This window comes from Macaca fascicularis, chromosome 1 (assembly GCF_037993035.2).
Source record: "Macaca fascicularis isolate 582-1 chromosome 1, T2T-MFA8v1.1".
NCBI classification, from domain to species: domain Eukaryota; kingdom Metazoa; phylum Chordata; class Mammalia; order Primates; family Cercopithecidae; genus Macaca; species Macaca fascicularis.
Window position 1 is genome coordinate 112165501 of NC_088375.1, and position 27996 is coordinate 112193496.

At 44.4% G+C, this 27996-nt stretch overlaps 1 protein-coding gene across 1 annotated transcript; it reads left to right on the forward strand.

Annotated features, from left to right (window-relative positions):
* Positions 1-1535: 1535 nt before the first annotated feature.
* On the forward strand, positions 1536-27953 carry LOC135970679 (uncharacterized). The gene is given in 6 exon segments (XM_074035519.1): positions 1536-1609; positions 3871-3975; positions 8827-9145; positions 9147-9365; positions 23985-25284; positions 25587-27953. Coding segments are annotated over 4 exon segments (693 nt in total). The 3' UTR covers positions 9342-9365; positions 23985-25284; positions 25587-27953.
* Positions 27954-27996: the final 43 nt, after the last annotated feature.

Sequence of the window (27996 nt, forward strand, 5' to 3'; positions counted from 1 at the left end):
CAAAGTGAGTGGAATGCAAGAAACAATAAAAATTAGAAGAGAAACCAAGGAAATTGAAAACCAGAAATCAATAGAGAAAAATCAACAAACCAAAACGGGCCGGGCGCGGTGGCTCACGCCTGTAATCCCAGCACTTTGGGAGGCCGAGGCGGGCGGATCACAAGGTCAGGAGATCGAGACCATCCTGGCTAACACGGTGAAACCCCGTCTCTACTAAAAATACAAAAATTAGCCGGGCGCGGTGGCGGGCGCCTGTAGTCCCAGCTACTCAGGAGGCTGAGGCAGGAGAATGGCATGAACCTGGGAGGCGGAGCTTTCAGTGAGCCGAAATTGCACCACTGCACTCCAGCCTGGGCGACAGAGCGAGACTCCGTCTCAAAAAAAAAACAAAAAAAAAAACAAAAAAACCAAAACATAGTTCTTTAAATTAATCAATAAAATTGATAAACATCAGCTGGTGAACCAAGAAACAATGAGAGAAGATAAAAGTTACATATAACAAAAAGAAAAGAAGGTCCTCACTACTGATCTCATGGCTATTAAAAGGATAACAGATGAAGATTATCAACAATTCTCTGCTCACAAATTTGATAACCTGATGAATTGGACCAAGTCCTTGAAAGACACAGTCTACCAAAACTCGCACAAGGAGAAATAGATAACCTAAATAGATCTCTATTAATGAAACTGAAGCAACGATTAACAACCTTAGAACAAAGCACCAGATCTAGATGGTTTCACCACCAAACATCTAATGAATAAATGATACCAATTATCTCTAGAAAATGGAAGCCGAGGGAACACGGCTTATCTCTGGTCTAGGAGGCACTTTATTCTAGTAGCAAAACAAGACAAACGGTTTTGAACCAGGATATTGAACTAGCCTGCACTGCTGAGCAGCTCCTGAGACTCAGCCCTGGAAGAACCGGAGAAGCAAGAAGGAAACATGGCTCACGGGACCTGTGAAAAATGGTAAACCTCCCTTAGAGACCAAGGCGGTTTTGAACCAGTGTGTGTGGAAGGTTGATGTTCACAGGTAGGAGAGAGAACGACACAGAGAAAAGTGTTTTCGGTTCTGCTTTTACTTCTGACTCCATTGCTATGGGCCAACTGAGGGTCTTACCCCTTCAGGAGAGAGATTTGTCAGCGGCTCTTTTTTTTTTTTTTTTTTTTTTTTTTTTTTTTTGAGAAGGAGTCTCGCTCTCTGGCCAGGCTGGAGTGCAGTGGCGCAATCTCGGCTCACTGCAACCTCCACCTCCCGGGTTCCAGCGATTCTCCTGCCTCAGCCTCCCGAGTAGCTGGGATTACAGGCGGGTGCTACCACTCCCGGCTAACTTTTTGTGTTTTTAGTAGAGACAGGGTTTCAGCATGTTGGCCAGGATGGTCTGGATCTCCTGACCTTGTGATCCCCGCCTCAGCCTTCCAAAGTGCTGGGATTACAGGCGTGATCCACCGTGCCCGGCTCTTAATCCGCCAGTGTGGCAGCTGCGATGTGACACCTGGACCCATATAAGCTTCCCTGAGGAAAAGAGTAGATGAAAACAGGGGAGGACAAACGAGATGATCCCGGGGCTTTCCTTTTCCAGGTTTCCTCTGCAAACCTGCAGAGGTAATGATTGTCATGGCCTCCCCAGCACGCTGCTTAAAGAGATGCATTAAATTAAAAAGAATCCCCTAGCCAGAAGATTTGCCTGGTGGTTTATAAAACAAACAGGGGTAATCTTAATGAGTTTTGGGGACGTGCTGCTCTCCACTTGGGGCCCATCCTTCATTTTGTCAAGACCAACAAAGACTGGGGCCTTCCTCGACAGGAAGGTCCAAGGCCCCTCTCCGCAGCTCCCTCATCTGCATGCGGGTTCCTCCCCGCACGCCTCCCCTGTCCCTGGACCCCCGTCCCCCCTCCCCACTTCCCCACTGCATATGTCCGACCCCACAACTTCTCTCCTGGAAGCTCAAGGAATCCTGGAAACTCAAGGAATGTGATTTCTTGAGCTGCACTCCACCGCGAGTCGTGGTCTGACCAAAGTCCAGTCAGTGAAATCAGTGTCCAGGTGACTCTGTATTTCAGGGATCTGCCAGAAAAGACAATAAAAGTCCCGCCGGTTTTAGGGACAAATATGCAAAAACGCAGAGACCAACCAGACACACTGGCTACTTCAAAGACAGTCTCTGGAAAGTCCCTGCTTAGAGAAATTCCACTCCGGAAGGAACCCGAAAGCTATATAGTGGTTACCTTTTCCTTCTCTTTATTATGGTGGCTGTGACCTACCTGAGGTATAGACAGTTATGGTAAATAAACGTAAAAACCACACTGTGCAGAAACGATAAGCTGCATTGAGCGGAATCGAACCATGGTCTCCTGCGTGGGAGGCAAGAATCTACCCACTGAACCACCGATTCATATAAATGGAATCACACAGGAGTGTCAGACAGGTACATTGAAATAAATTTGTTTTAGATGTTCAAAGAGATATTTTATAGGCATCTTTTGCTAAACATAGTGTTTAGAGGGATTTACTCGTGTTACTGTGTTTTTTCAAACTTTGCCTGGATTTTTGTTGCTGTTTGCTTGTTTTTGTTTCCTGTGCATGAGGTCGTTTTATGACTATATAACAGTAAATATTAAATTTTTCTGTTGATGAGGACTTGTATTGTACCCAGTTTTTCCTTAGTATAAAAATAAGGTTGCTATAAGCATTTCTTGTAGAAGCCTTATTGGATGTATGTGTTCATTTCTTATGGGTGATGAATGAAAGTAAATTTGCTTCCTTATAGGGTAGGCTTAACTCTGTAAGAAACTGCCAAATATTAGAAAAGGTGTTGTGCTAAATTGCAGTCCAACCAACATCACACAACAATATCATACACACTCTGAATGAGGAAGAAGGAGAGGCAACAACTTTCAAAATCAGGTTTTCTATGTTTCCCTTCATTTTCTCGCAAATCTTTAATGCATTTTTGAGGTGGCTATGGGGACACCAAGTGTCATCATTGGTGTATTCAAGTCTTGCCACAGAGCCATGGAGAGATACCCCAAGGAGGCCCAGCCAAGTGTCAGGGTTATAAACACCAGGCAGGAATAGATGCCTATGAAATGAGAAGGGTCAGGTGATCCCTCCCTCTCCTGCCATGTCTGTGCATCTCTTTGCAGCTGCCATGTCACTAAAAACAATTGCTCCCACTTATTTTGTCAAAGATAAAGCCAGACATTAAAGCAGAGAAAACAGATTTTATCCAGTAACTACTGACAGTAGAGGAAAGGTTGGAGCTTGGCTCCCATTTATGCAGAGGTGATGGCATTATAGGGGGAGAGGGAGGAGAGGGAGAGGGCAGGGGGAAGGGTATCTGTGAAACATTACAAAAGGTTGCTCAGTGTAAACTTCTGCCTCATCAGGCCAGCTGTGTCTGCCAGCTGGCAATATTAGAAGATGGGATTCTAACCTCCCACAGAAACTGGAAGACAGAGGCTCAGTCCTTTTTGAGGACTACAGTTCAAAGGAATGGCTTTCAGATCCTAGGGAAAGACACACTGGAGTCCCTAGGAGATACACACACATCTCAAAGGGATGGAGGAAGGATTCCCTTCTTGCTAAGTGTTACAAGAAAGGGAGATTCTCAACCTACCATCATCAGCAGGTATTGGCTAGAACTAATAGCCATTCTCCTGGCAGCCTTGAGCTTTCTGGGGTAGGCATTTTAATGGAAGCCTAGGGCCATCCTTGGGACAAAGCCTTATGTTCCTAGATGCCATGATAGAGTCTGGTCATCTCTTAGCCCAGAGGTTTAAACTGAGTCATTGTGTGCTGAGTTTGGTTGTTCTCACTTTCCATTCCCCCATTCGATGGCCTGGATTTTACTGGACTCTCTTAGATGGATAAAGCCATTTTCAGTGGTTTTCAGGCAGCCCAGACGTAGTTATGGAGACCTGAATGGAAATAAGAAAACCCATGAGATTGAGAGTGGGCCCCACAATAGGTATCCATTATCCATATTCAAGGAGATGGACACAAATATTTCTAGGCTTTGTCAAAATGGAAAGTGGCTTACGGAGTCAGGATGAAATTCAAACTTATATTAGCAAAGTATAGAGCTTATTGATATATTTTAAAATGAAAGCCATGACAAAATGACAATCCACAAGTGACAATGGTAGGTAGGGATTTGGGAGAGACTCCATAATATCAAAATTAACCTCATTTTGCGGGGAAAAGAAAGAGAGAGCAGACTGTTACTGTGTCTATATAGAAAGAAGTAGACATAAGAGACTCCATTTCGTTCTGTATTTGAGATGCTGTTAATCTGTGACCCTACCCCCAACCTTGTCCTTGCAAGAGACTTGTGCTGTGGTCGCTCAAGGTTTAACGGATTTGCAGCTGTGCAGGGTGTGCTTTGTTAAACAAGTGCCTGAAGGCAGTATGCTTGTGAAAAGTCATCACCATTCTCTTAATCTCAAGTACCCAGGGACACATACACGGCCAAAGGTCGCAGGGACCTCTGCCTAGGAAAGCTAGGTATTGTCCAAGGTTTCTCCCCATGTGATAGTCTGAAATATGGCCTCGTGGGAAGGGAAAGACCTGATCATCCCCCAGCCTGACACCCGTGAAAGGTCTGTGCTGAGGAGGACTAGTACAAGAGGAAAGAAGGCCTCTTGGCAGTTGAGATAGAGAAAAGCATCTGTCTCCTGCCCGTGCCTGGGCAATGGAACATCTTGGTGTAAAACCCGATTGTATGATCTGTTTACTGAGAAAGGAGAAAACCACCTTAGGGCGAAAGGTGGGACTTGCTAGCGCAATGCTGCTCTTTATGCACTAAAAAGGTTTATGGAGATGTTTACATATGCATATCAAGGCACAGCACTTTCCTTAAACTTATGTCACAGAGATCTTTTTTTTTTTTTTTTTTTTTGAGACGGAGTCTCGCTCTGTCACCCAGGCTGGAGTACAGTGGCCGGATCTCAGCTCACTGCAAGCTCTGTCTCCCAGGTTTATGCCATTGTCCTGCCTCAGCCTCCCGAGTAGCTGGGACTACAGGCGCCCGCCACCTCGCCCGGCTAGTTTTTTTGTATTTTGTAGTAGAGACGGGGTTTCACCGTGTTAGCCAGGATGGTCTCGATCTCCTGACCTCGTGATCCGCCGGTCTCGGCCTCCCAAAGTGCTGGGATTACAGTCTTGAGCCACCGCGCCCGGCCATGTCACAGAGATCTTTATTCACATGTCTTACTGCTGACCTTCTCCCTACATGATCCTATTATCCTGCCACTTCCCTTTTTCTAAGATGGTAAAGATAATGATCAATAAATACTGAGGGAACTCAGAGACTGGTGCAGGCGTGGGTCCTCTGCCGGTCCCCTGGGCCCACTTTTTCTTTCTCTATACTTTGTCTCTGTGTCTCATTTCTTCTCTCAAGTCTCTCGTTCCACCTAACGAGAAACGCCCACGGGTGTGGAGGCGCAGGTCATCCCTTCACATTTTAAGTGAAACTTCTACATGTTGCTACAGTAAGGGAACGGAAGCCAACATTATGCTGGAATATATTAATTGTCATGGGATAAACAGGCAGGACATGATGCTACATTTATTAGTCACTTCTATTGATAATATTTGTGAAGGTTAATTTTTGTGTCAATTTGACTGGGCCATGGGGTGCCCAGATATTTGGTTAAACATTTTTTTCTCAGTGTGTCTCTGAGGACGTTTCTGGATGAGATTGACATTTGAATTGGTAAACTGAGTAAAGCAGATTGCTCTCCCCAGTGTGAGTGGGCCTCATCCAACCCACAGAAGGCTTGAATAGAATGAAAGGCTAGAAAGAAGTCTTTCTGCTTCATTGTCTTTGAGCTGGGACATCAGTCTTCTGCTTTATGCCTTGGACTTGGTCGTGAACTATATTCGACTCTCCTGGGTCTATTCAGGAGTAGACCTTGGACTTCTCTGCTTTCATAATCATATGAACCAATGCACATCTCTCTCTCTCTCTCTCTTTGTGTGTGTGTGTGTGTGTGTGTGTGTGTGTGTGTGTGTGTGTGTGTATCCTGCTCATTTTCTTTCTCTGGAGAACTCAGACTAATGTAGTAATATATGCCACTTGTCTCCATGCTTTTAAAAGATATAAAATAAATAAATAAAACAAAACCCTGGAGGGTTCTCAAAGAAGAACAGCAAAGGAAATGAATTCTGGCAGATTTTGCACTGAGGACATTCAGGTGTGAGGAAAACATGAAAACCACTATGCTAGGGAAAGCAAATGCTGTTGAGAATGTCTCAAAAACACACATTACACGTCAATAGGTAGGGTTGACCTTCAGGTTAGAAACATTTTCCTTTAAGTGCACTTTTTGTGCAACTTAAGATGAATCTAGGACTTTCATGATGGATGTATCTCTGTGTGTGTGTGTGTGTGTGTATACATATGTACATATACATATGTATAGTGTGTGTGTATGTATGTGTATATATATATTTTATATATATATATAGAGAGAGAGAGAGAGAGAGTGTGTGTGTGTCTTGCTATCTTCTCCAGCCTGGTCTCCAGAGCTGGACCTCAATCGATCCTCCCCCGACCCCCTCCCAAAGTGCTCAGATTACAGGCGTGAGTCATTTCCCCTAGCCCATTTTCATATTTTTAATTTAGTTCAACCATTGTGTAAGACAGTGTGGCGATTCATCAAGGATCTAGAACCAGAAATACCATTTGACCCAGCAATCCTATTACTGGATATATACTCAAAGGATTATAAATCATTCTACTATAAAGACACATGCACACGTATGTTTATTGCAGCATTATTCACAGTAGCAAAGGCTTGGAACAAACTCACATGCCCATTGATGGTAGACTGGATAAAGAAAACGTGTCACTCATACACCATGGAATACTATGCAGCCATTAAAAAGGAGTTCATGTCCTTTGCAGGGACATGGATAAAACTGGAAACCATCATTCTCAGCAAATTAACACAGGAACAGAAAACCAAACACCACATGTTCTCACTCATAAATGGGAGTTGAAAATGAGAACACATGGAAACAGGGAGGGGAACATCACACACCAGGACCTCTCAGGGCTAGAGGGCAAGGAGAAGGATTGCATTATGAGAAATACCTAATGTAGACGACGGGTTGATGGGTGCAGCAAACCACCATGGCACATGTATACCTATGTAACAAACCTGCACGTTCTGCACATGTATCCCAGAACTTAAAGTATAGTATAATTTTTTAAAAAAAATTTAAATACACATTTCAAAAATTATATAACAAGTACAGGAAACCTCCTTTATGCCAGTTTTACAAAAACAGAAAAGATGATATATCAATGACAAGGCATCAAAGGGCAATATCCTAAAGTAGTGAGAGGAAAAATACTTATTCTGGAATTCTATCCCACAATGAAAAATCTTTAAAAAATGTGACTGGAATAAGGACACTCAAAGATATACAAAAAAATGAGGCCAAGCGTGGTGGCTCATGCCTGTAATCTCAGCACTTTGGGAAGCTGAGGCAGGTGGATCACTTGAGGACAGGGAGTTGGGAGACCAGCCTGGCCAACATGGCAAAACCCTGTCTCTACTAAAAATACAAAAATTAGCCAGGCGTGGTGGCACATGCCTGTGATCCCAGCTACTCAGGAGGCTGAGGCATGAGAATCACTTGTGCCCAGGAGATGGAGGTTGGAGCGAGCAAAGATCATGCCACTGTACTCCAGCCTGTGTAACAGAGCGAGACTCCATCTCAACAAAATACAAATAAAAATAAAGACATACAAATAAATGAAAGCATTGACCAACCCACACTACAAGAAATGTTAAAGGAGTCCTCCAGGCCTAAGGATGAGGATACCAGACAGAAATCTGAACCTACACAAAGAAATGGAGATGACTAAAAATCGCTATGTACATACTCAGATGTTGGGGTTTATAACATGTCTAAAATCAAATGACATAACACTAGCATAAAGGCCAGAAGGGGAAGTATAATGTCACTCGATGGCAGACTGATAAAGATGTATTCTAGGAACCCTAAAGCCATCACTGACTTAACAAAAGAAAGAATTACAGCTAATAAGCCAAAAAAGGAAGAAAATGGAATGATATAAAAAACCATGTAATCACTACGCTGGAACAACTGCTCTCCATGCCTCTACCCTATAGAGATACACCAGTGGCCAATGAGAAATGTACAAGAATGACGACTGCAGCATTGTTTGTAATCATAAAGTAATAGAACCAACATAATTTCAAAGATACATGAAAAGAGTTTTATTTATTTAACAAACACAAACAATTGAACAAACAAACAATGGAAGCAAGTCCTTCTGTTAAAAGGAACACAGAGGGTCATGATGATGCTACTCCTCCAAGGATTTCACGGTTCCCAGATGACTAGTTTTTCTGTCTCATTCTTCTGGAAGATCTTATTCTTGGGGGAGGTACACGTTCTCGCGTTTGGGGCTCTTTCAGGTTCATCTCCATTTTCCCTTCAATTTCTCCCCATTCTGTCACAATAAAAAAACAATTCTCACCTCCAGAAGATCCCGCCTGTGCCTCCGCACGAGCCTTTCAGGAGGTCTGGATGTCTGGTCCACCGCTCCCCAGCTTCTTCCCCTGCTTTTGCTTTTCCCTTCCCCAGCTCTCGCCCTCCCGCCCCACCACCTACCACCGCCCGACCACCGCCCAGCTGAGCCCCGGCGGTTCCACCGCGCAGAAGGTACACTGGAGGCTCTGCCCGTTGCCCGCCCCGGGGGATGCCGAGAAATCAACCTGAATAAACGCCTTGTACAAAGAACTTTCTAATGGAAAAATCTCTTATGATTTCCATTCTCAAGGCTCTTCAAAGGACTAAACGATAAAGGCGATGATGGATTCATTCAACAAGTCCTAATCGTGTGCCCTGGTGAGCGCCAGACCCTGCTCCCCGCGAGGGGATCCACGAGCCACCCTCACCACCATCCCTGCCCTGGTGGAGCCCCCGTGCGGGACACAAGATCCAAAGATGGCAGCGGCAGCTCCGCAGCGGCCCCGAAAGCGACTGGGCCGGATGGGCACAGGCTCCCTCACTGGGCGAAGGCGGCGCAAAGAACCGGAAGAGCCATCCTGGGAGCCCACTGGGCGTTCAGCTTACCTTAGGCCCCCTGGCGGCTCCGGCCCGGGCCGCGGACCAGGGCGTTTCCGGGGGCTTCTGAAGCGGGCGAGGGGCAGGGCGGGAGAATGCCATTCGGCTGTCCTTCTGGCTCCAGAATCTCCCAACGCGCAGGTGTCCAACGTGACCAGCGCGACTCACTGCTCTAATCGCTCCGGTTTTCCAAGGCCTTGGTCGGTAGTCCTGCCAGGCGGGCCCTGAGGCTGGAAGGGATCGGGGAGTATGGTGAGTGCGCCCTGCCTATAGCGCCCAGTGGAATCACTAGTACCTGTCTCTGCGGCGCAATCTGTTAGCACGTTCGGCTATTAACCAAACGGTGGGTAGTTCAAGCCCACCCAGGGACGCCTGCTCTAGCTTTTAAAGAGCTCATGTATTATCATCACTAGAGAATCTCCCCCTATTCTTCCCATAGTCCTAAATCCGAAAGGTTGGTTCCAAGCCAGCCAGGGATATGCCCATTTCAGGAAGGTTTTCTCTTCTCAGGATTCTAGTCACAGTTAACAGGGATTCCTGTGAAGGGCCACCCCACTCAGAGATACAATTCTGACAGAACGTCTCCTGAAATGTCAGGTTGTCTTGTGCCTGTGTGCAAGAATCAGAGACCAAACAAGTCAATTCTGGTGCGATAAAATCCTCATGCTGCCCCTTATAGGTTTGGATGGGTTATAGAGGAACCTCATTCTTTTCATTTTTAATAGGAGGCCTAGAGAGGTGTCCTATCCCCAGGATGGGCCTGGATTTAGTGATTGCTCTATCAATAATGTGACCAGTGGAATCATTCATCATCATAATAATCCTCTCCATTATTTTTGAAAACAGTATTTTTCCCTCAGTTTGTGCATGATTTACTTACCCCTTTTCAAAATATGTTTGAAATGAGGTTGGCTTCATGATTTTAGGATTACAAAGAATCCTGAAATCATCATTCTTGTATATATATCTTTGACCTTTGATATTTCTATAGTGTAGAGAACTGAATGTGCCACTGCTATATTATAGGCTTTTTAATTTTTAGTTTTGGTTTTTGTGACAGGGTCTCATTCTGTCTCTCAGGCTGGAGCACAGTGACCCAATCGCGTCTCATTGCAGCCTCGTCTTCTCAGGCTCAAGCGATCCTCCCATCTCTCAGCCTTCCCAGTAGCTGGGACTACAGGTGCGGGCCATCACGCCCTGATAAATTTTTTATGTTCTGTAGACAGGGGGTTTCACCATGTCGCACAGGCTGGTCTCCAAACTCCTGGGCTCCAGTAGCTCCGAGGACTCCCAAAGTGCTAGGATTTACAGGCATGAGCCACTGCAATGGGCCTTATATAATGCCTCTAACTTCAGCACATTGAGCACATTTATCTTCTGTGGGAAAGGCACCAAATCATATTCCAATTTATTTCTCAACACTAATACTGTCCCTTTCTTCATTTACTTGCTGGCACAACAAACTGTTCACACGCCCCCCCAACTTTATTTTAGACTAGGTCTCACTCTGTCACCCAGGATGGAGTGCAGTGGTGTGATCTCAGCTTGCTGCAACCTCCATCCCCTGGGCTCTAGTGATCCTCCCACCTCAGCCTCCAGGGTAACTCTTTTTTTCTTTTTCTTTTCTTTTTTTTTTAGAGATAGGGTCTTGCTATGTTGCCCAGGCTGGTATCCAACTCCTGAGCTCAAGTGAGCCTCCTATCTCAGTATCCCGAAGTTCTGTGCGAGATTACCAGCATGCCACCGTGGTCAGCCCTGTTTCTTTTTAAAATGTATTTATTTTGAGACAGGGCCTCACTCTGTCACCCAGGCTGGAGTGCAGTGGCAAGATGACAGCTCACTGTAGCCTCAGCCTTCCTGGGCTTAGGTGATCCTCCCACCTCAGTCTCCTGAGTAGCTGGGACTACCAGCATACACCAACATGCCTGGCTAATTTTTGTATTTTTTTGTAGAGATGGTGTTTCATCACATTGACCAGGCTGCTCTCCAACTGAGCTCAAACAATACTCCTGCCTCAGCCTCCTAAAGTGCTGGTATTACAGTCATGAGTCACTGTGCCCGGCTTGTCATTGTTTCCTGTGGTGACCAAGTCACATAGGTCCAGAGAAGACAGGTCACAGTGACCTCTTTGATAGCTTTCTGCCAAGTCGCTTATCTGAAGAAAGCAAAATCACAATGGTCCCAGGCATTTTTTTTTCTCCTCCTCTTTCCTCTTTTCTTTATAAATCTTGATTTTACTTTTATTCGCTGAAAACAATCTAATGCCAGTTCTTCCTTCTATAGTAATGGAGAATGAGCATGCAGATAAGTGTCTCTATATTATTCCTCAACTGATTTCTTTCAGAGACTATGTCCATAAAAATTAGTCTATCTGAGACCCATCATTGGAGCCAACAGAATCCTGCACCTAACAGGCCCCTGGTGCAGACCTGGATCCTTAGAGCTATTGGCTCTTGTTCCCTCAGTTCTTCTGTTTTCATGAGCAGAAACTGAGCTCTTTTGCTTTTAAATACTAAGTATGGTCATTGGACAAGTCCTTTCTCTCTCTGTTTCTCTCTCTCTCTCTCTCTCTCTCTCTCTGTCTGTCTCTCGTTTGCATCGTTATTTTCTTCCATCAATGGCATCAGTGTAGGTTTCTGGTAAATGTTATGGAATGAATTTCTCGGGACAATCTCTGTTGGGTGGTGTTTGGCAAGAATCCAGTCCCTGTTTGGTGATACCTGACAGCTAATCTAGCCTGTGAGTCTTTTTTGATTGTTTATTCATTGTCCTGAGGATAATGGTATTTCCTGATATTTGAGACTGCAGTAATCAGAAGTTGCTCATATCCTGTCTTTCCAATGTTTGGTAAAAATTTTATGGGCCCAATAGCTGTCAATATCTGTAAGAGTGGCATCTCTATTATAAAGATGATCTTACTACTCAATGCCCCTCACCCCCAACTGAATTTCATTCCATAGGAGCTCTTGGCCTTAACAAATTACTAACCCTGAAGGAGATCTTAACACGGGAAGAAAACTGAATCTGCAGCATGTAAGGAACAGCTTTCTTTGATTTGTATATTCGGGTTTCTAACTAGCTGAAAAATTCAAATATATGCCCTTTAAGGATTAAGTTTAAATCACACCACAGAAAGGAGAAAAAAGAGAGACATGATCAAAAGTAAGCAATGGGAATCAGCAATTTGAGCACTTCTCACAACTATACAAATCAAATTTAACAACCTCTAGAACAGTAAGGAAGTTCAGCCCTTAATGAAAATGAACGAAAAGAAATTATTCACCAGACTCAAAAGGGTATCACAGAGTTACTCAGATTTTCAGCAGTGGGGGTTTTCCAAGGATCTAATGAAGTTCATTTTTCAGTTTGTTTCCCTCACTGATAGGCATTGTTAATAGACACCATTGCCTCTGGTTTCACCTTAAATGATGTTACATAACCAAATTATTTGCTTTCGAATGCCTGCTAGTTTGGTGGAAGGAATTTTTGTAATGTATAAATATATTTTCTTGTGAAACTAATTGGCATAGTCTTTCAGTGGAGTGAATAAATTCTCTAAAACTTTAAAGAAATTACTTCTGATTATCTTAAGCACAGTAATAATTACGTATATAAAATTAAAATAAGAAAATTAGGGCGGGTGCGGTGGCTCAAGCCTGTAATCCCAGCACTTTGGGAGGCCGAGACGGGTGGATCATGAGGTCAAGAGATCGAGACTATCCTGGCTAACACAGTAAAGCCCCGTCTCTACTAAAAATACAAAAAAATTAGGCAGGTGTGGTGGCGGGCTCCTGTAGTCCCAGCTACTCGGGAGGCTGAGGCAGGAGAATGGCGTGAACCCAGGAGGCGGAGCTTGCAGTGAGCCGAGATCGCGCCACTGCACCCCAGCCTGGGCGACAGAGCCAGACTCCGTCTCAAAAGAAAAAAAAAAAAAGAAAATTAAGCGGAGTGTGGTGGCTCACACCTGTATTCTCAGCACTTTAGGCAGCTGAGGAGGGAAAATCACTTGAGGCCTGGAGTTCCATACCAGCCTGAGCAACATAGTGAGACTCCTGTCTCTACAAATTTTTAAAAATTAGCTAATTAGGCCAAGCACAGTGGCTCATGCCTGTAATCCCAGCACTTTGGATCACCTGAGGTCAGGGATTCAAAACTAGCCCGGCCAACATGGTGAAACTCCGTCTCTACTAAAAATACAAAATTAGCTGGGTCTGGTGGTGCATGCCTGTAATCCCAGCTACTTGGGAGGCTGAGGCAGGAGAATCACTTGAAGCTGGGAGGTGGAGGTTGCAGTTAGCCAAGATCGCATCAATGTACTTTAGCCTGGGCGACAAGAGTGAAATTCAGGCTTAATAATAATGATAATAATAATAACGCAGGGATGTAAAGGTCCCTTTCCAAAACTAACCCCTGAGGAGCTAAGGGATATGTGCACACAAGTAACCATGTTTTGTTCAGGTGACCTGACCAAGGAGAAAGAAGGTTCAAAATCCCCTTGGGCCCTCACTGCCGCCCAGATGTCTGGGAGTGTCAGCCACCTCTTAACCTCAATCCCCTGCTTCTTTCTCCTTTCCGTAATATACAAGAAGCCAGAAATTTTTATTAACTTGAGATGTTTCTTTAGGACATTAGTTCACCATCTTCGTGGTTTGCTAGCTTTCTGAAATAAAGTCACCTTCCCTGCCCCAATACCTTGTGTCTCCTGATTTCTTGGCTGTCATGCAGCAAGGAGGGTGAGCTTTGGACTCAGTTACTAATTCAGTAGGTAATATCTTTAAAAGGAGATAATTCTAGAAACTAAGAGACTGAATTATTCCACTTACAATTTCTTCATAAATATATTTAGATATCATCTAATACAAGATGCCATCATCCTCTATTAAATGTCAGCTCAATGTATAATTTCAAGATCTATAGTTAATTTTAAAATCCATGACTAATACTAATGATTATATAGAGTTAATAATGGAGTTAATAAATAATTTTGATAATAATAGAGATAATAAATAATAAATAATTTTGATTGCTTTAAGATTAGTTTATAGATAATAATAAATACTTTTGATTGCCTTAAGATTCTCTCTCTATATTACTTTGCTTGGAGAACGGTGTTGCTTATTGGGTTCACAACATATATGTGTGTGTGTGTGTGTGTGTGTGTGTGTGTGTGTATATATATATATATATATGAATTTCTTTTTCTTTTTCTGAGACATAGTCTCACTCTGTCACCAAGGCTGGAGTGCAGTGGTGCAATGATGCTCACTGAAACTTCAGCCTCCAGAGTGCAGATGATCCTTCTGCCTCAGCCTTCCAAGTAGCTGGGACTACAGGTGCCCCCTACCACACCTGGCTAATTTTTATATTTTTAGTAGAGATGGGGTTTTACCATGTTGGGCAGGCTGATCTCAATCTCCTGACCTCAAGTGATCCTCCCACCTCGGCCTTCCAAAGTGCTGGAATTACAGGCATGAGCCACCTCACATGGCCCTACATATTGAATTTTTTAATGTGGTATACCTCAATAAACTTGACTTAAAAAAAATACATTCCTGGATTTTGGCACAATGGAAGCACTACAGTCTCCTACTCATTTCTGGCAAGAGTATAAATAAGTTCAAAAACTTTGGAAAATTGTTTGGCAGTATACTCTAATGGTAAAACACACATACATATATGCTATGACCCAGCAATTCGACTTTTCTACCCCATAGACTTGTACTTTCCAATACGATAGCCACAAACCACAGGCAGCTGTTGAACACTTGAAATCTTGCTAGTGTCACATGGGGTAATGATAATATTTTTAACATATTTAGTTGAATACATATTATTAAAAAGTCATCTCTTTTTACTTTTTAAAGTATGTCTACTAATAAATTTAAAAGTACAAATATGCCTGGCATTATATTTCTATTGGAATTTCTATTTCTAGAGAAAGATGTGAGTACACTTTACCAAAAGACATGTAAAAAGTTCATATTTATTCAAAATATTCCTAAATTATAAAGAATTCAAATGTCTGAGGAAAGAAAACAACTTTTTATGTGAGGAAAGTGAGTGCTTTCAAATTAACAAGCCCAGAGTTAGGCATTAAAATGAGACAGCAACCACGTCCTGCTTCCCGGTTTTGAAGCTGTGTATTCATCTATTGAAACTGCTTGCTATCGCCACACGTAGCTATAAAGTAACCTAAACATGGTGTACTGGACACCATCTCTCACTCCCTATAGCTGAACAATGTATAGTTAATCTCTAATCAATGTTATTTCTGTAAACCTCAGGGAGTTCCTGACAAGTAATTCTGTACCAGCCTCCCCGGGTCCCCCTTTCTGGTCTTTAGAAACCCACTTGTAACAAAGGACAAATGGAGCCCACATCCAAGATTGCTTGGGTCTGAGTCTTCTGGGCAAATGTCCTCACATTGGCTCAAGCAAACTCTTTAAATCATATTTTGTGTTTAAGCACCTTCCTTCTAGGTCAATGTTTTTGGCCCTGGGAGCAGGATTCAGAGTGACTCATCTCTGACCATCTGACTGTCCTCTCCAAGGCCTCCAGGGTGGCTAAATAGTAGTAAGAATTTTATTGGTGAGATCAGTTTGCAGTCCAGGAAGAGACAGTCTCCAGTGTGTGTCTTTGAAGAGGTGGTTTCTCTTCAGAGAGAGAGAGAGAGAGAGAGAGAGAGGGCAGGTTGGTTTTTGTGCCTCACAGGGCGTATATCACACAATAGAGTCATATATATTCAGTAGGTTTGGGGGAAAGGCCATACACACTTCTAAGGGGTATTGAGCTCATGTGCAATGGGTACATATATGTAACATACACCCCATCTTCACATTGGGAAGGGATTTTAGCATTAAAATGAGGTGGAAATTGGCTCGTTATGTCAAAAGATGAACTACTGGACACGATGTCGGTTTGTGTGCGGTCCCTGTAACATGGCTGAAACTGGCTTGAGTTCTGCAGTAGCTTATCAGGAGAGAATGGAAGGCCACTCCTCTGTCCCATCAGAGGTCTAGTGATCTGGGTTGTAAATCCAGTTGAGAATTTCTGGGAAGATTTTGACAATTTGCCTGCTAGCTCCTATTGTTAAGGAGTTTAGCAAGAGTGTGGTTTTTCTTGTAACCATAGAAATTTAGGAAGTTGCTATACCAGTCCAGCCCTGAATCCTTGACCTGTAGCTAACTTTTGTTTCCTTAACCTTAGAAGCTCTCTTAGTCTACAATGGCACATCTATTTTCGTCTCTCAGATCACACCACATTCCTCCTGGACTGGGTGCCTGGCCAGCTCTGAAGCTCTTGAGTTCTGACTCTGAGAGAAACAGTTGGGCAGTAGTAAAGGGTGAATCCTCCTGAAATCTGGACCTTCCCACTCTTTGGTTGAAGGCCTGGAGTTTGCTTGAGTGTCCTTTCCAGCCTTCCCTTTCTACAGTGGAGGTTTTCTGTCTACCCTGTGGGTAAGAGACTTGAGTTTCAGGAGGAAAAACTGCCCTTTCCACCTCTGCCTCGGGTCAGAAAGTTTGGGTCACAGTCAGGCAAAGCGCTGTGTGGAAAGCTTCTGTGTTTTCTGTCTCTGTCCCTCGTTAGGAAGGTCTGGGTCAAGGTATTGGCAGGTGGACATCGGTGGTTTTGTTTTCTGTAGCATGCTTTTATGAAAGTTCAAACTTAGCTTTTCATTTGTGACTAATTCTTGTTAGTTCTTTTTTTTTTTCTTTTGAGATGGAGTTTTGCTCTCATTGCCCAGGGTGGGGTGCAATGGCACAATCTCGGCTCACCACAACCTCCACCTCCCAGGTTCAGGCGATCCTCCTACCTCAGCCTCCCGAGTAGCTGGGACGACAAACGTGTGCCACCACGCCCAACTAATTTTGTATTTTTAGTAGACACGGGTTTTCTCCATGTTGGTCAGGCTGATCTTGAACTCCTGACCTCAGGTGATCTGCCCACCTCCGCTTGAGATTACAGGCGTGAGCCACTGCGCCCGGCCCCTGTTAGTCCTTGGCTGGAAAATTCATGGAGGTGTGTTCTCCAGCCCTGTAAGAAAAGAAGTGATCTGCTTCCGCTGACCCATTCAGGTGCTCCAAGTGACCAGGGATGCTGCAGAGGTGTCACGATCACTACTTACCATGTGAAGGCGGCCTCATAGAGCATTTCCCTTCAGAAGAACATCTTTATGAACCCCCTTTCCTGCTCTTCTGGGAGGGTATATGTGAGACGGGTCCCCCAGAGCACATGCACTCTGTGCCCACCTGGTGGTTAGAAACAGTGGAAACCACTGAGACAGCGATACACAACTCCGGTGTTATCTGTAGGAGTGACTTCATAAGCATCGCACTGTGACCCAAATCACATTGCAGGCCTTGGTCATCTTTGCAAAGCTCCTAAATTATGGGAAATCAAGCTTCAAAATCTGAGCACACTTTGAAGAAACAAACGCCTTTAGAACCACCAGCTGGGTTTCTGTATAACACTTATGAAGCATCCACTTGTAAATATCCGAGAAACCCGACCCATGTAACCAGAAAAACTTTTAAGTCGAATGGAGAAAATGGGGATCTTTTGAAATGTCTAAAATAATTTATTAGGGCACACAATTGGAAAAATTTGGTGTTAGAACCAGGCAAATTAAATGGGAGACTTACTTCCAATGATACCTAGAACTTTCTAAAAGAACTTCTGAGAAAATTGCCTCCATTGAGGATGTAAACTGGGGATATCTGACGCTTTTTCTGAATTGAGAAATATTGAGGAGGCTTTGTCTCTTTCACCTCCAACTGCTCCTTCTCCTCCTGCCCCTGCACCTGCAGAGTCTTTCTTACCTGAGTCCTCCTGTCCTGCCTTGCCTCTTCTTCCATCACCATCACCTGAGGAAAGTCCCCAGGGCTCTGGCCTCTTCCCTGAAACTTCTGTTCTGACAGCCGCTTTCATGGTAAAACCCACAGGAAGAGGGGAGCCTACCATTGTGTATACCGCTTCACCAAAATGTGAATTAAGAATATTGTAAAAGACTTCCCTTTTCTAAATCGAAATACATTTTCCTCTTCTCTTTCTAAAGCAGGCTCTGCTTTAGATTTAGATGTAGATTGGAGGAGAATTCAGCAATGCACTTAAAAGGCCAAACAAATCTGTCATTGATATTTTAAATGGCTGAAAATAATTTATGTATGTATGTGTGCATGTATGTATTTATTGAGACAGGATTTCACTCTGTCACCCATGCTGGAGTGCAGTGGCTCCATCATGGCCCACCACAGTCTCAAACGCCTGGGCTGTAGCAGTTCTCCCACTTGAGCCTACAAGTAGATGAGACTACAGGTGCATGCCACCGCACCCGGCTAATTCTTTGACTGTTTATAGAGAGGGGACTCACTGTGGTTTCCAGGCTGGTCTTGATCTCCTGGGCTCAATCAATCCTCCCGCGTCAGCGTAACATTTACACTGACCACAGAGTTGCATTTGGAGAAGGTGATGATTTGGGAATGCTTTAGAAGCAACATAGATTTCTTATTTCACTAGGTCCACCCAACAAAAATTACCAGTAAGTCTCTTACCTCTTAGAAGCAATTTGAAAACCCAAATATTTGGCCATCATCAAAATTACTGGTCATTCAAAATTAGATGCTCCGGAGAGCAAGGACAACCGTTTTGCTGATGCGGCAGCTAAGAATGCGGCTCTGAAGGTGACATCGGACACAGAACTTCTCTAAATGACCCTGCTGACTTATGGCTCATTGAAAACCTTATTAGAAGAAGCACATGTGGGATCTCCGAAGCAGGAGATAGATCTCCGGAAAGATAAAGGGAACAAGTTTTTTTTTTTGTTTTTTGTTTTTTTCAGAAACAGCATATGATATGGGCCCAATGATACAACGATCCACCCCTTAGGATTCAATTACCCTTTTTAAAGTAGTTCATAAGCTGACTTGTTGGAATTCAGACAAAATGATAGCATGGGGAAAGCAGTGTATGGAAAGCCATCGTCTACCATTGCACAAAGGGTTTATTCTTGTAGTACTGTCTGTTCTGTCCCAAACATAATCCTGGAAGATCCCTTCATGTGTCACAGGGACATTGTATCTTTAGCACCCTTTGAGACATGGCAGTTAGACTTTATCCAGCTGTCTCCATCTCAGGGTCACAGATACCTTCTGGTGGTAATTTGTTTGTGCTCTCACTGGGGTAAAGCATTTCCATGCCGATGAGCCACAGGCCAAGCAGCAGGCAGGCTGTGATGAGAAAAAATCATTCCTCATGGGGAGTGCCATCTGATCTCCATAGCAACCGAGGAACACACTGTATCAGGCAGGTAGTTGGATCCATTTGTAACATTTGGCCTACGTCCCAACATTTCCATTGTGCCTGTCACCCCTAATTCTCTAAACTGGTGCAACTCAAAAATGGTACAATAAACACTCAATTGGCAAAGCTAACAGAAGCTTTTAACCTTCCCTAGCCAGAGATCACCCACTGCTTCTGGAAAACTTCCACTGTCTCCCTTTGAAATAATAACAGGAAGACCCATGCAGTGGTTAGATGAAGGGGCTTATGAACCGGCACTTCTTAAAGGTAGCATTCTCTGTCATTGCTAAGGTCTCACAAAACTTCTTACCACGAGCTCCAAATTAATAAAGGATGTCTTTCATAATGAGCTGCTGGGAGATGAAAATATCAAAAATTATGCATATAAACTGGAGATGTTGCTTACTGGAAACAACATCAAGTAAATATTCCCTCCAAGTCCACTGGAAGGCACCAAGTAGGTATTATTAATATTAATTTTTTTTTTTTGAGATGGGGTCTCACTCTGTTGCCCAGGCCAGAATGCAGTGGAGCAATTATGACTCACTGTAGCCTTTAACTCCTGACATAAAGCCATCTTCGTGCCTCAGTCTCCCAAGTAGCTGGGACCAGAAGTGTGGGCCACAGCACCTGGCTCACAGCAGGTATTATTGCCCAATCTCTGTGGCAGTAAACATAAGGGCATTGACACACAGATTCATGTTTCTCATATCCCTACCAGAGTGGACATCTGTCAGTGGAGGTTTTCACTTAAAGGTGACCTGCAATATTCCTGACCAAGATGGCAAGTAGCTGACATCTGTTGTAGTCCACTTTTGCCAAACATACCAGCTGTATAACCAGTTATTCACAATTCCAGGGCTTACTGCAACTGAAAGAGTTGGTCGCTTTTTCTATTGACTGGAATACATATGCCGTTAAGGCTCCTTTAAGTTGTAGGGGTTCTCTCTTGGTGGTTTTGGTAAAATCACCTTATATGTATATTATCTTAAGATATGGCACACTAGTTCTATTGCATGTATGTGTATATCCATATACATGCATACATGTACATATATAGCAAAATGCCTATGGTCAGATTTCTGTTTTACTCTCCCTAATTAATTTGATTACAGCAGGGAAGGATAATTCTCTGATCAGAATCTCACAAACCATTGCCACTGTGGGAAATTTGACAAGGTGCTGAGTTTGCCACCTTAAACCACCAACCATTTTTGACCATAATGATCCATTGGTACATCCTGTGCTAAATTTCACCAGTATTCCTCCTTATTGTACTGACAATGCAAATCAGGGTCACATCAAGCAAAACCTGTTTTTCGAATCTGTCTGACTCATCCTAACCTTCCAGCCCCATGTCTCAGTTTAACCCATCATAATTGTACTGTCAAAATAACTGCCTGTAATCCCAGCACTTTGGGAGGCCAAGGCAGGAGGATCACTTGAGCCCAGGAGTTTGAGACTAGCTTCCTGGGCAAAATGATGAAACCCTGTCTCTACAAGATATACAAAAATTAGCTGGGCATGGTGGTGCCCACCTTTAGTCCCAGCTACCAGGAGCATGAAGTGAGAGGATGACTTGAGCCCAGGAGTTCGAGCCTGCAGTGAATCCTGATGACACCACTGCACTCCAGACTGGGCAACAGAGTGAGACCCTGTCTCAGAAAGTAAATAAATAAGCTGGGTGTGGTGGTGTGTGCCTGTAACTCCAGCACTTGGGAGGCTGAGGTAGGATGATTCATGGAGCCCTGAAGGTCAAGAGGTCAAGACTGTACTGGGCTGTGATGTTGCCACAGCACTCCAGCCTGGGCAACAGTGAGACCCCGGCTGAAAAAAACCAAAAATCAAAAACAAAACCAACCAAACAAAAAATTGTTGCCTCACTCTGAAATGTCAGGGGTAAACACCATGATGCTATTGGAAAGTTAAGAGAAAAACACTCCCTCCTGCTATCAGGATGCAATCTGCCCTCTTGCTCTAACATGTCTGACCATGGTTGAAATGCCAAAAGCTGATGTACCCAAATTATACTACACTTACCTGTTCTGACCAGCATTTATTTTGTCTCTGGAGGAGATCACCATCCATGGCCCTTAAATATCTAAAGGCATGGAATGATGAAGTGCAATGTCTTTTAGGATATTTGGTCACCCCTATATATAGCTCTGAAGAAACTCAACATTGGATGAATGGCGAAATCGAGGTGGGTGGATCACCTGTGGTCACGGGTTCCAGATCAGCCTGGCCAACATTGTGAAACCCCATCTCTACTGAAAATACAAAAATCATCTGGGTATGGTGGTATTCACATGTACTCCCAGCTACTCAGGAGGCTGAGGTAGGAGAATCACTTGAACCCAGGAGGCAGATGTTGCAGTGAGCCAAGGTCATGCCACTGTACTTCAGCCTAGGAGACAGAGAGAGGCTCCATCTCAAAAAAACGACCAACCAACCAACAAAACAAACAAACAAAAAAATTGGAAGAGTATCCTCAAACTTTTCACTAGGCATGCCCACCACTCTATTTTATTAATAGATGGAGATCCTGTTGGGGGAAAATTTGCTAATTACCAGCCTGGACATTAAGAAAGTAGCTCCATACATTTTTGGGGGAACACCCTTTTGCTTTGATGGGATGTTGCTTCCCATGGTTAGAAATCCTTCTTTAGCATCAGGTAATATTGCTGATAAAAACTGAGCATGGTGGCTCTGGCCTATAATCCTAGTGATTCAGAGGCTGAGGTGGAAGGATCATTGAAACCCAGGAGTTCCAGCCTTTGGTGAGCTATGATGGCGACACCGCACTTCAGCCTGGGCAACAGAGCCACTCTGTCTCTCTGAAAGAAAAATAAAGATTCCAGGTTTGGTGGCCTATGCTTGTAATCCCAGCACTTTGAGAGGCTCAGATGGGATGATTGTTTGAGCTCAGGAATTTGGGACCATCCTGAGCAAGATAGCGAGACCCTATCTCTTAACAAACAAACAAAACAAACAAACAAACACAAACCAAAATTAGCCAGGCATAGTGGTGCATGTCTGTAGTCCCAGCTACTTGGGAGGCTGAAGTGGGAGGATTGCTTGAGCGAGGGAGGTTGAGACTGCCATGAGCCGAGACTGCACCACTGCAATCTAGCCTGGGCAACATAGCAAGACCGTGTCTTTAAAAAAAAAAAAGAAAGAAGCAAAAATAAAAGAAAGAAGGAAATATTGCTGATGAAATTGTAGCCTCTTTCATAGCTCTACAAAAAGCTATTTATTCACTGGGTAAGGTTGTACTAGATAATTGCATCACTTTAGATGATATATATTTTCAAAGACACTATTAGCCTTATTTAAAAATGGGTAGAACCTGGGCTCGGTGGCTCATGCCTGTAATCGCAGCACTTTGGGAGGCTGAGGTGGTTGGATCACCTGAGGTCAGGAGTTTGAGACCAGCCTGGCCAACACGGTGAAACCCAGTCTTTACTAAAAATACAAAAATTAGCTGGGCACAGTGACGTGTGCCTGCAGTCCTAGCAACTTGAGAGGCTGTGGCAGGAGAATAGCTTGAACCCAGGAAGCAGAGGTTGCAGTGAGGCAAGATCGTGCCACTGCACTCCAGCCTGGGAGACAGAGAGAGAGTCTGTCTCAAACAAAACAAAACAAAAACAACGGGTAGATACAGCAGCACTTACATGAGTTCATAAAAGGAATTGTACATTGTCAGGTGATAGTGTGGAGACAGCAGCCGCCTGCCCACCTGGTTGTGATCTCTGCACAACGCTTGCCCACAACCTCCTCTTCCACTTAGTACAACACAACACAGCCCAGAACACACAAGGGGAGAGCCGCAGCCTACCTCAGATGGTAGATTTAGCTGAGCAGGGAGGTGGATGTGTGCTGGTTACAAAGTCTTGTTGCATATACATAAATAAATACTTCCCATGAAGTAGAACGTCATCTAGAAAAAATTAGAAGTCATTTGGCTACAAGAAATCATGAAAGAAGGGCCGGGCGCGGTGGCTCAAGCCTGTAATCCCAGCACTTTGGGAGGCCGAGACGGGCGGATCACGAGGTCAGGAGATCGAGACCATCCTGGCTAACACAGTGAAACCCCATCTCTACTAAAAAATACAAAAAACTAGCCGGGCGAGGTGGCGGGCGCCTGTAGTCCCAGCTACTCGGGAGGCTGAGGCAGGAGAATGGCGTAAACCCGGGAGGCGGAGCTTGCAGTGAGCTGAGATCCGGCCACTGCACTCCAGCCTGGGCGACAGAGCGAGACTCCGTCTCAAAAAAAAAAAAAAAAAAAAAAGAAATCATGAAAGAAGAACTGGGATGTGATGTTTTCCCCAATGTTTTTAGTTGGCTCCCTAATGGAATAGATTCCCTTACTGTTCTGGCATACAGATTCTCTTTGTGATTCTCATTCTTGTGTGCATTATATGTGTTCTATTCAAATTATTAATGTTATATATTTCCTGTTTTACTTCTGAGAAAAGTGATTTTATGGTATCTGAAGACTAGAGATGATTCAACAAGTGATAGCTGTAGACTTAACTGAGGTCTCTCTCTCATTTCCTCCCCCGCCCTCAGTGTGGGAAAGACCATCTGGGAATGAGCCTTCCTGGCAAAGAGGGACACCGTGCCTGAGCTTTTGATCATCAGTGCTTTCAAGAAGAAAGATTTTTAAAAGAATTTTTATCTGAGGAATGTGAGCCACTTCACATGATCAGAGAGACATTAAATCAAGACAGCAACCACTTTCTGATTCCTTCCTTTTGAGCTACGTATTCATCTGTTGGAACTGCTTGCTATCACTCCAGGTAGCTGTAAATTAATCTAATAATGCCACACCAAACACTATATTCCACGCCGTATAACAACGGAGAGCCAAGCTCTCATCAATGCCATTTCTGAAAATCAATGAGAATTCCGGACAGGCACCTTTCTATCAGTCCATCGTGCGTCCCCCCTTTTGACCTTTAAAAACCTGCTTGTGACAGGGGCCAAAGGGAGCTCAGATCCAAGGTTCTTTGGGTGTGAGTCTTCCAGGCAGCTGCCTTCACGTTGGCTCAAGTAAACTCTAAATTATATTTTGTGCTTCAGCATCTTTCTTTTAGGTCAACATGTTCAGCAACAGTAGAATAAATAAGTTGGCCTATATTCATACAAAGGAATACACACAGAAACAAATAACCACATGAATAACATGAACAATTCATAGATGTAAGACTGAGTGAAAGAAGTCAAACCTATGCCTCTGCTCCTGAGACCGACTTTGCAAAAATTATAACTAGGACAATCATCACAGCGAAAGAGATCTGACCTAACTGATTCCAACGTCCAAGCTGTCCTTGTTCATACCTGGGCACAGGCCAAAATAACTTTGAGAGGAACTTAGTTTATGGTTTAGCTGTGAAACAAAGATGATAACAGCCCTTTCCCAAAACAAACCCCCTTCCCGCCTGGGGACTAGACTGCCTTTGCAGGACTAACAAATTAGCCATGATATTAGAAATGATGGTTTAGGAGTCATGCAGCCTCCAGGTTACAAGATTCTAAACCTCCCCAAATTGTTCCTGGGGATCAAATCACTATTGTAAAACATAAGATCAGTGTGTGAGATATTTTGCAGACCCCGCACTCAATGCATCAGCTGGCACCACCCAGATGGATAAACCAGCTCATCTGACCTTGTGGCCCCCACCCAGGAACTGACCCAGCTCAAGAAGATGCTTTAGCTCCTTCTGAGTTCATCTCCGACCTGACCAATCAGACTCCCAACTCACTGGCCCCCACCCACCAAATTATCCTTAAAAACTCTGGTCCCAGAATGCTCAGGAAGACTGACTTGAGTAATAATAAAACTGGTCTCCCACACAGCCGGCTCTGGGTAAGTAACTTTCTTTATTGCAATTCCCCTGTCTTAATAAATTGGTTCTGTCTAGGCAGCAGGCAACGTGAACCCATTGGGCAGTTATACTCCCCCAAAACCCACTACACACTTTATGATTCGATTTATATGAAAGTAAAGGACAGGAAAAACTGGTCTGATAGATTTGGAGTCTATGGAGTATTGTCCAAGTTTGGGGTTGTATTCTACAGATTGAAAGTAATCAGTCAAGCACCTCAAATAAAATTTCCCCTCAATTTTTTTTCCTCCAAATTTGGACCACTTTGTTTCTGTCTTTGCAGAGCATAAAGCGCTAACACGAGGTAAGTGCTAAGGTCTAGAGAAGGCTGTGGAAGAGATGACACACTCCAGCACCATGCCTGAGTGTCCAGTGTGCTCTGCTGGCAGCATATCTGTACATTGCTGTATTTGAAAACACCCTACAAGATTCATGAAATTGGACCACCCTCTTTATAACAGTGCTAGTGGTAAAACAAGTAAGGATGGCTGGTTTGCAGTCATCTGAGCAGCCTCTCTAGTTTCATAGATATGGTTTCCCTCTGATATTGAACGGCTTCCAATTTCAAGTAGAATGCTAATCACAAGGATAATGACGTGAAGAGAACCAGTTTCTTGTGTAATCCTACATGTTTTAGTCTGCACATTACAAGCCATTGTTTGAAGAACGGTGGACAGGCTCCAGCTGTCTGCCAAAGAGGTCCTCGGCAACACAGGCTAAGAACTGGCTTCTGGGCAGGCCTGATGGCTCAGGCCTGTAATCCCAGCACTTTGGAGGCCGAGGCGGGCGGATCACCTGAGGTCAGGAGTTGGAGATCGTCCTGGCCAACATGGTGAAACCCCGTCTCTACTAAAAACACAAAAATTAGCAGGGCTTAGTGGCATGCGCCTGTAATCCCAGCAACGCAGAAGCCTGAGGCAGGAGAATCGCTTCAACTCGGGAGGCGGAGGTTGCAGGGAGCACAGATCATGCGACTGCATTCCAGCCTGGGCGACAGAGCGATATTCCGGCTCAAAACAAAAAACAAAAAACTACAACAGAAACACCCACTTCTTTGGAAAGATCAGGCGCGGAGAAGGGAGGGAAAGGAAGGAGAGGCAGACGTCACTGCCCCCGCAGGCTCTGGCAGCAAGTTGTTCGACTGAGTGGCGGAAGATGGGGCAGAAACGCAGAGTAGGACGGGAGAGACACTGTTGGTGACATCATGGAGAGAGCGACTTCTATGTAGATGAGGCAGCGCAGGGGCTGCCGCTTCGCCACCGGCTGCTAGGCCACGAAGGAGTTTCCTTACTGTGGGAGCGAGTCCAGGACCGCTGGTCGGACCTGAGAGTCCCAGCTGTGTGTCAGGGCTAGGAGGGCTCGAGGGTGCGCGGGGCAAGTGACCGTGTGTGTAAAGGGTGAGGCGTGTGGGGCTGTGGCAGGGCGGAGGTGTGTAAACTCATACTCACCTGGCAGAGAAGATAGCGTTCTGAAGGTGGTTTTGCCGGAACAAGGCTATTCCATTACACTCCCCACGTGCTGATCCTTGCGTTTTCTCCATATGTGTGGAATTCGATTGCATAGCTTGTGGTGGTGGGGGACTGCGTTAGTGTTTTCCGCTGAAATCTTGTAGTGCAAAAAGTGAGCAGAGAAAGTACCGTGTTACTGTCCTCTCCGCCCCTGTCGTGAGCTTGTTTAACACAAGCTAAGTGGCCGCAGGGCCCTTCTCTTCCCTTTCTACGTGGGGCTCCTTTTTGTAGACATTGCTTCACTGTCTCCAGTCTCTTGAGTTCTCACGCTCTGTGAAAACTGGTGTTTCTTAGTAGCCCCCAGAGTCACCCTTCACACAGCCTCTGCTTCTAACCGCAGCCCCCACGCGAGTTTGTGGGATTTCTGTGCTAGCGGGGAACGTGTTCTCACCTCATAGAGCCAGGTAGAATCTCTAGGCAGTCGGGTGCTGTCTCTGGGATGAAAGCAGGGCCTTTGGTGCTGTTCTTTGTGATGAAGGTAGTGTCCCCGTTCGGTTGTAGACACAACACGCTTGCTTTCTGTAGGGGAACGGGAGGGCTCTCCCGGAGCCCAGGTGCCCTTGCTCATGTTCACCGAGGCCTGCAGATCGGAACCGCAGTCTTACCTGTAGGCAGAAAGGGCTGCAATCTACCCCAGTGACCCGAACTACCCAGCCATAAAATGGGACACGTTACGGAAACATGAGATGGCATGGATAATCTCAAAAACATTATGCCGAGTAATGAAGAGAGCATCCTGTGAGGCGCCATCAAGGTGAATTTCTAGAACAGGTGAAACTAACCTGTATAGTGACAGAAACTACATCATTGATTGCTGGGGTCGCGGGGGAGGCGGGACTGACTGCAAAGGGCACAAGAGGACCTTTTAGAGTAATAGACACGTCATCGAACTTGAAATGGATGCGTTGTACCATAGTCAGCTCACACCTTAATCAACTTGGTTGTAAAAAGGAATAAGAAAACCACTCCAAATCTTAATGTCTTCTACTCAATTTAGTGTATGTTTACCCTTAGAGGATTCCTTTAGAAAAATGTCTCTCTAACTGTGATTGGGAGTTCAGGAATTCCTTCATTTGTGTTTCCGTCTCTTTGTCTGCAGTTAAGTTGATGCATTATTAAATGGAATATTGGTAAAATAAAAATAGAGTCTAAGCTCAATTTTATAAAAGCAAACATATATATGCT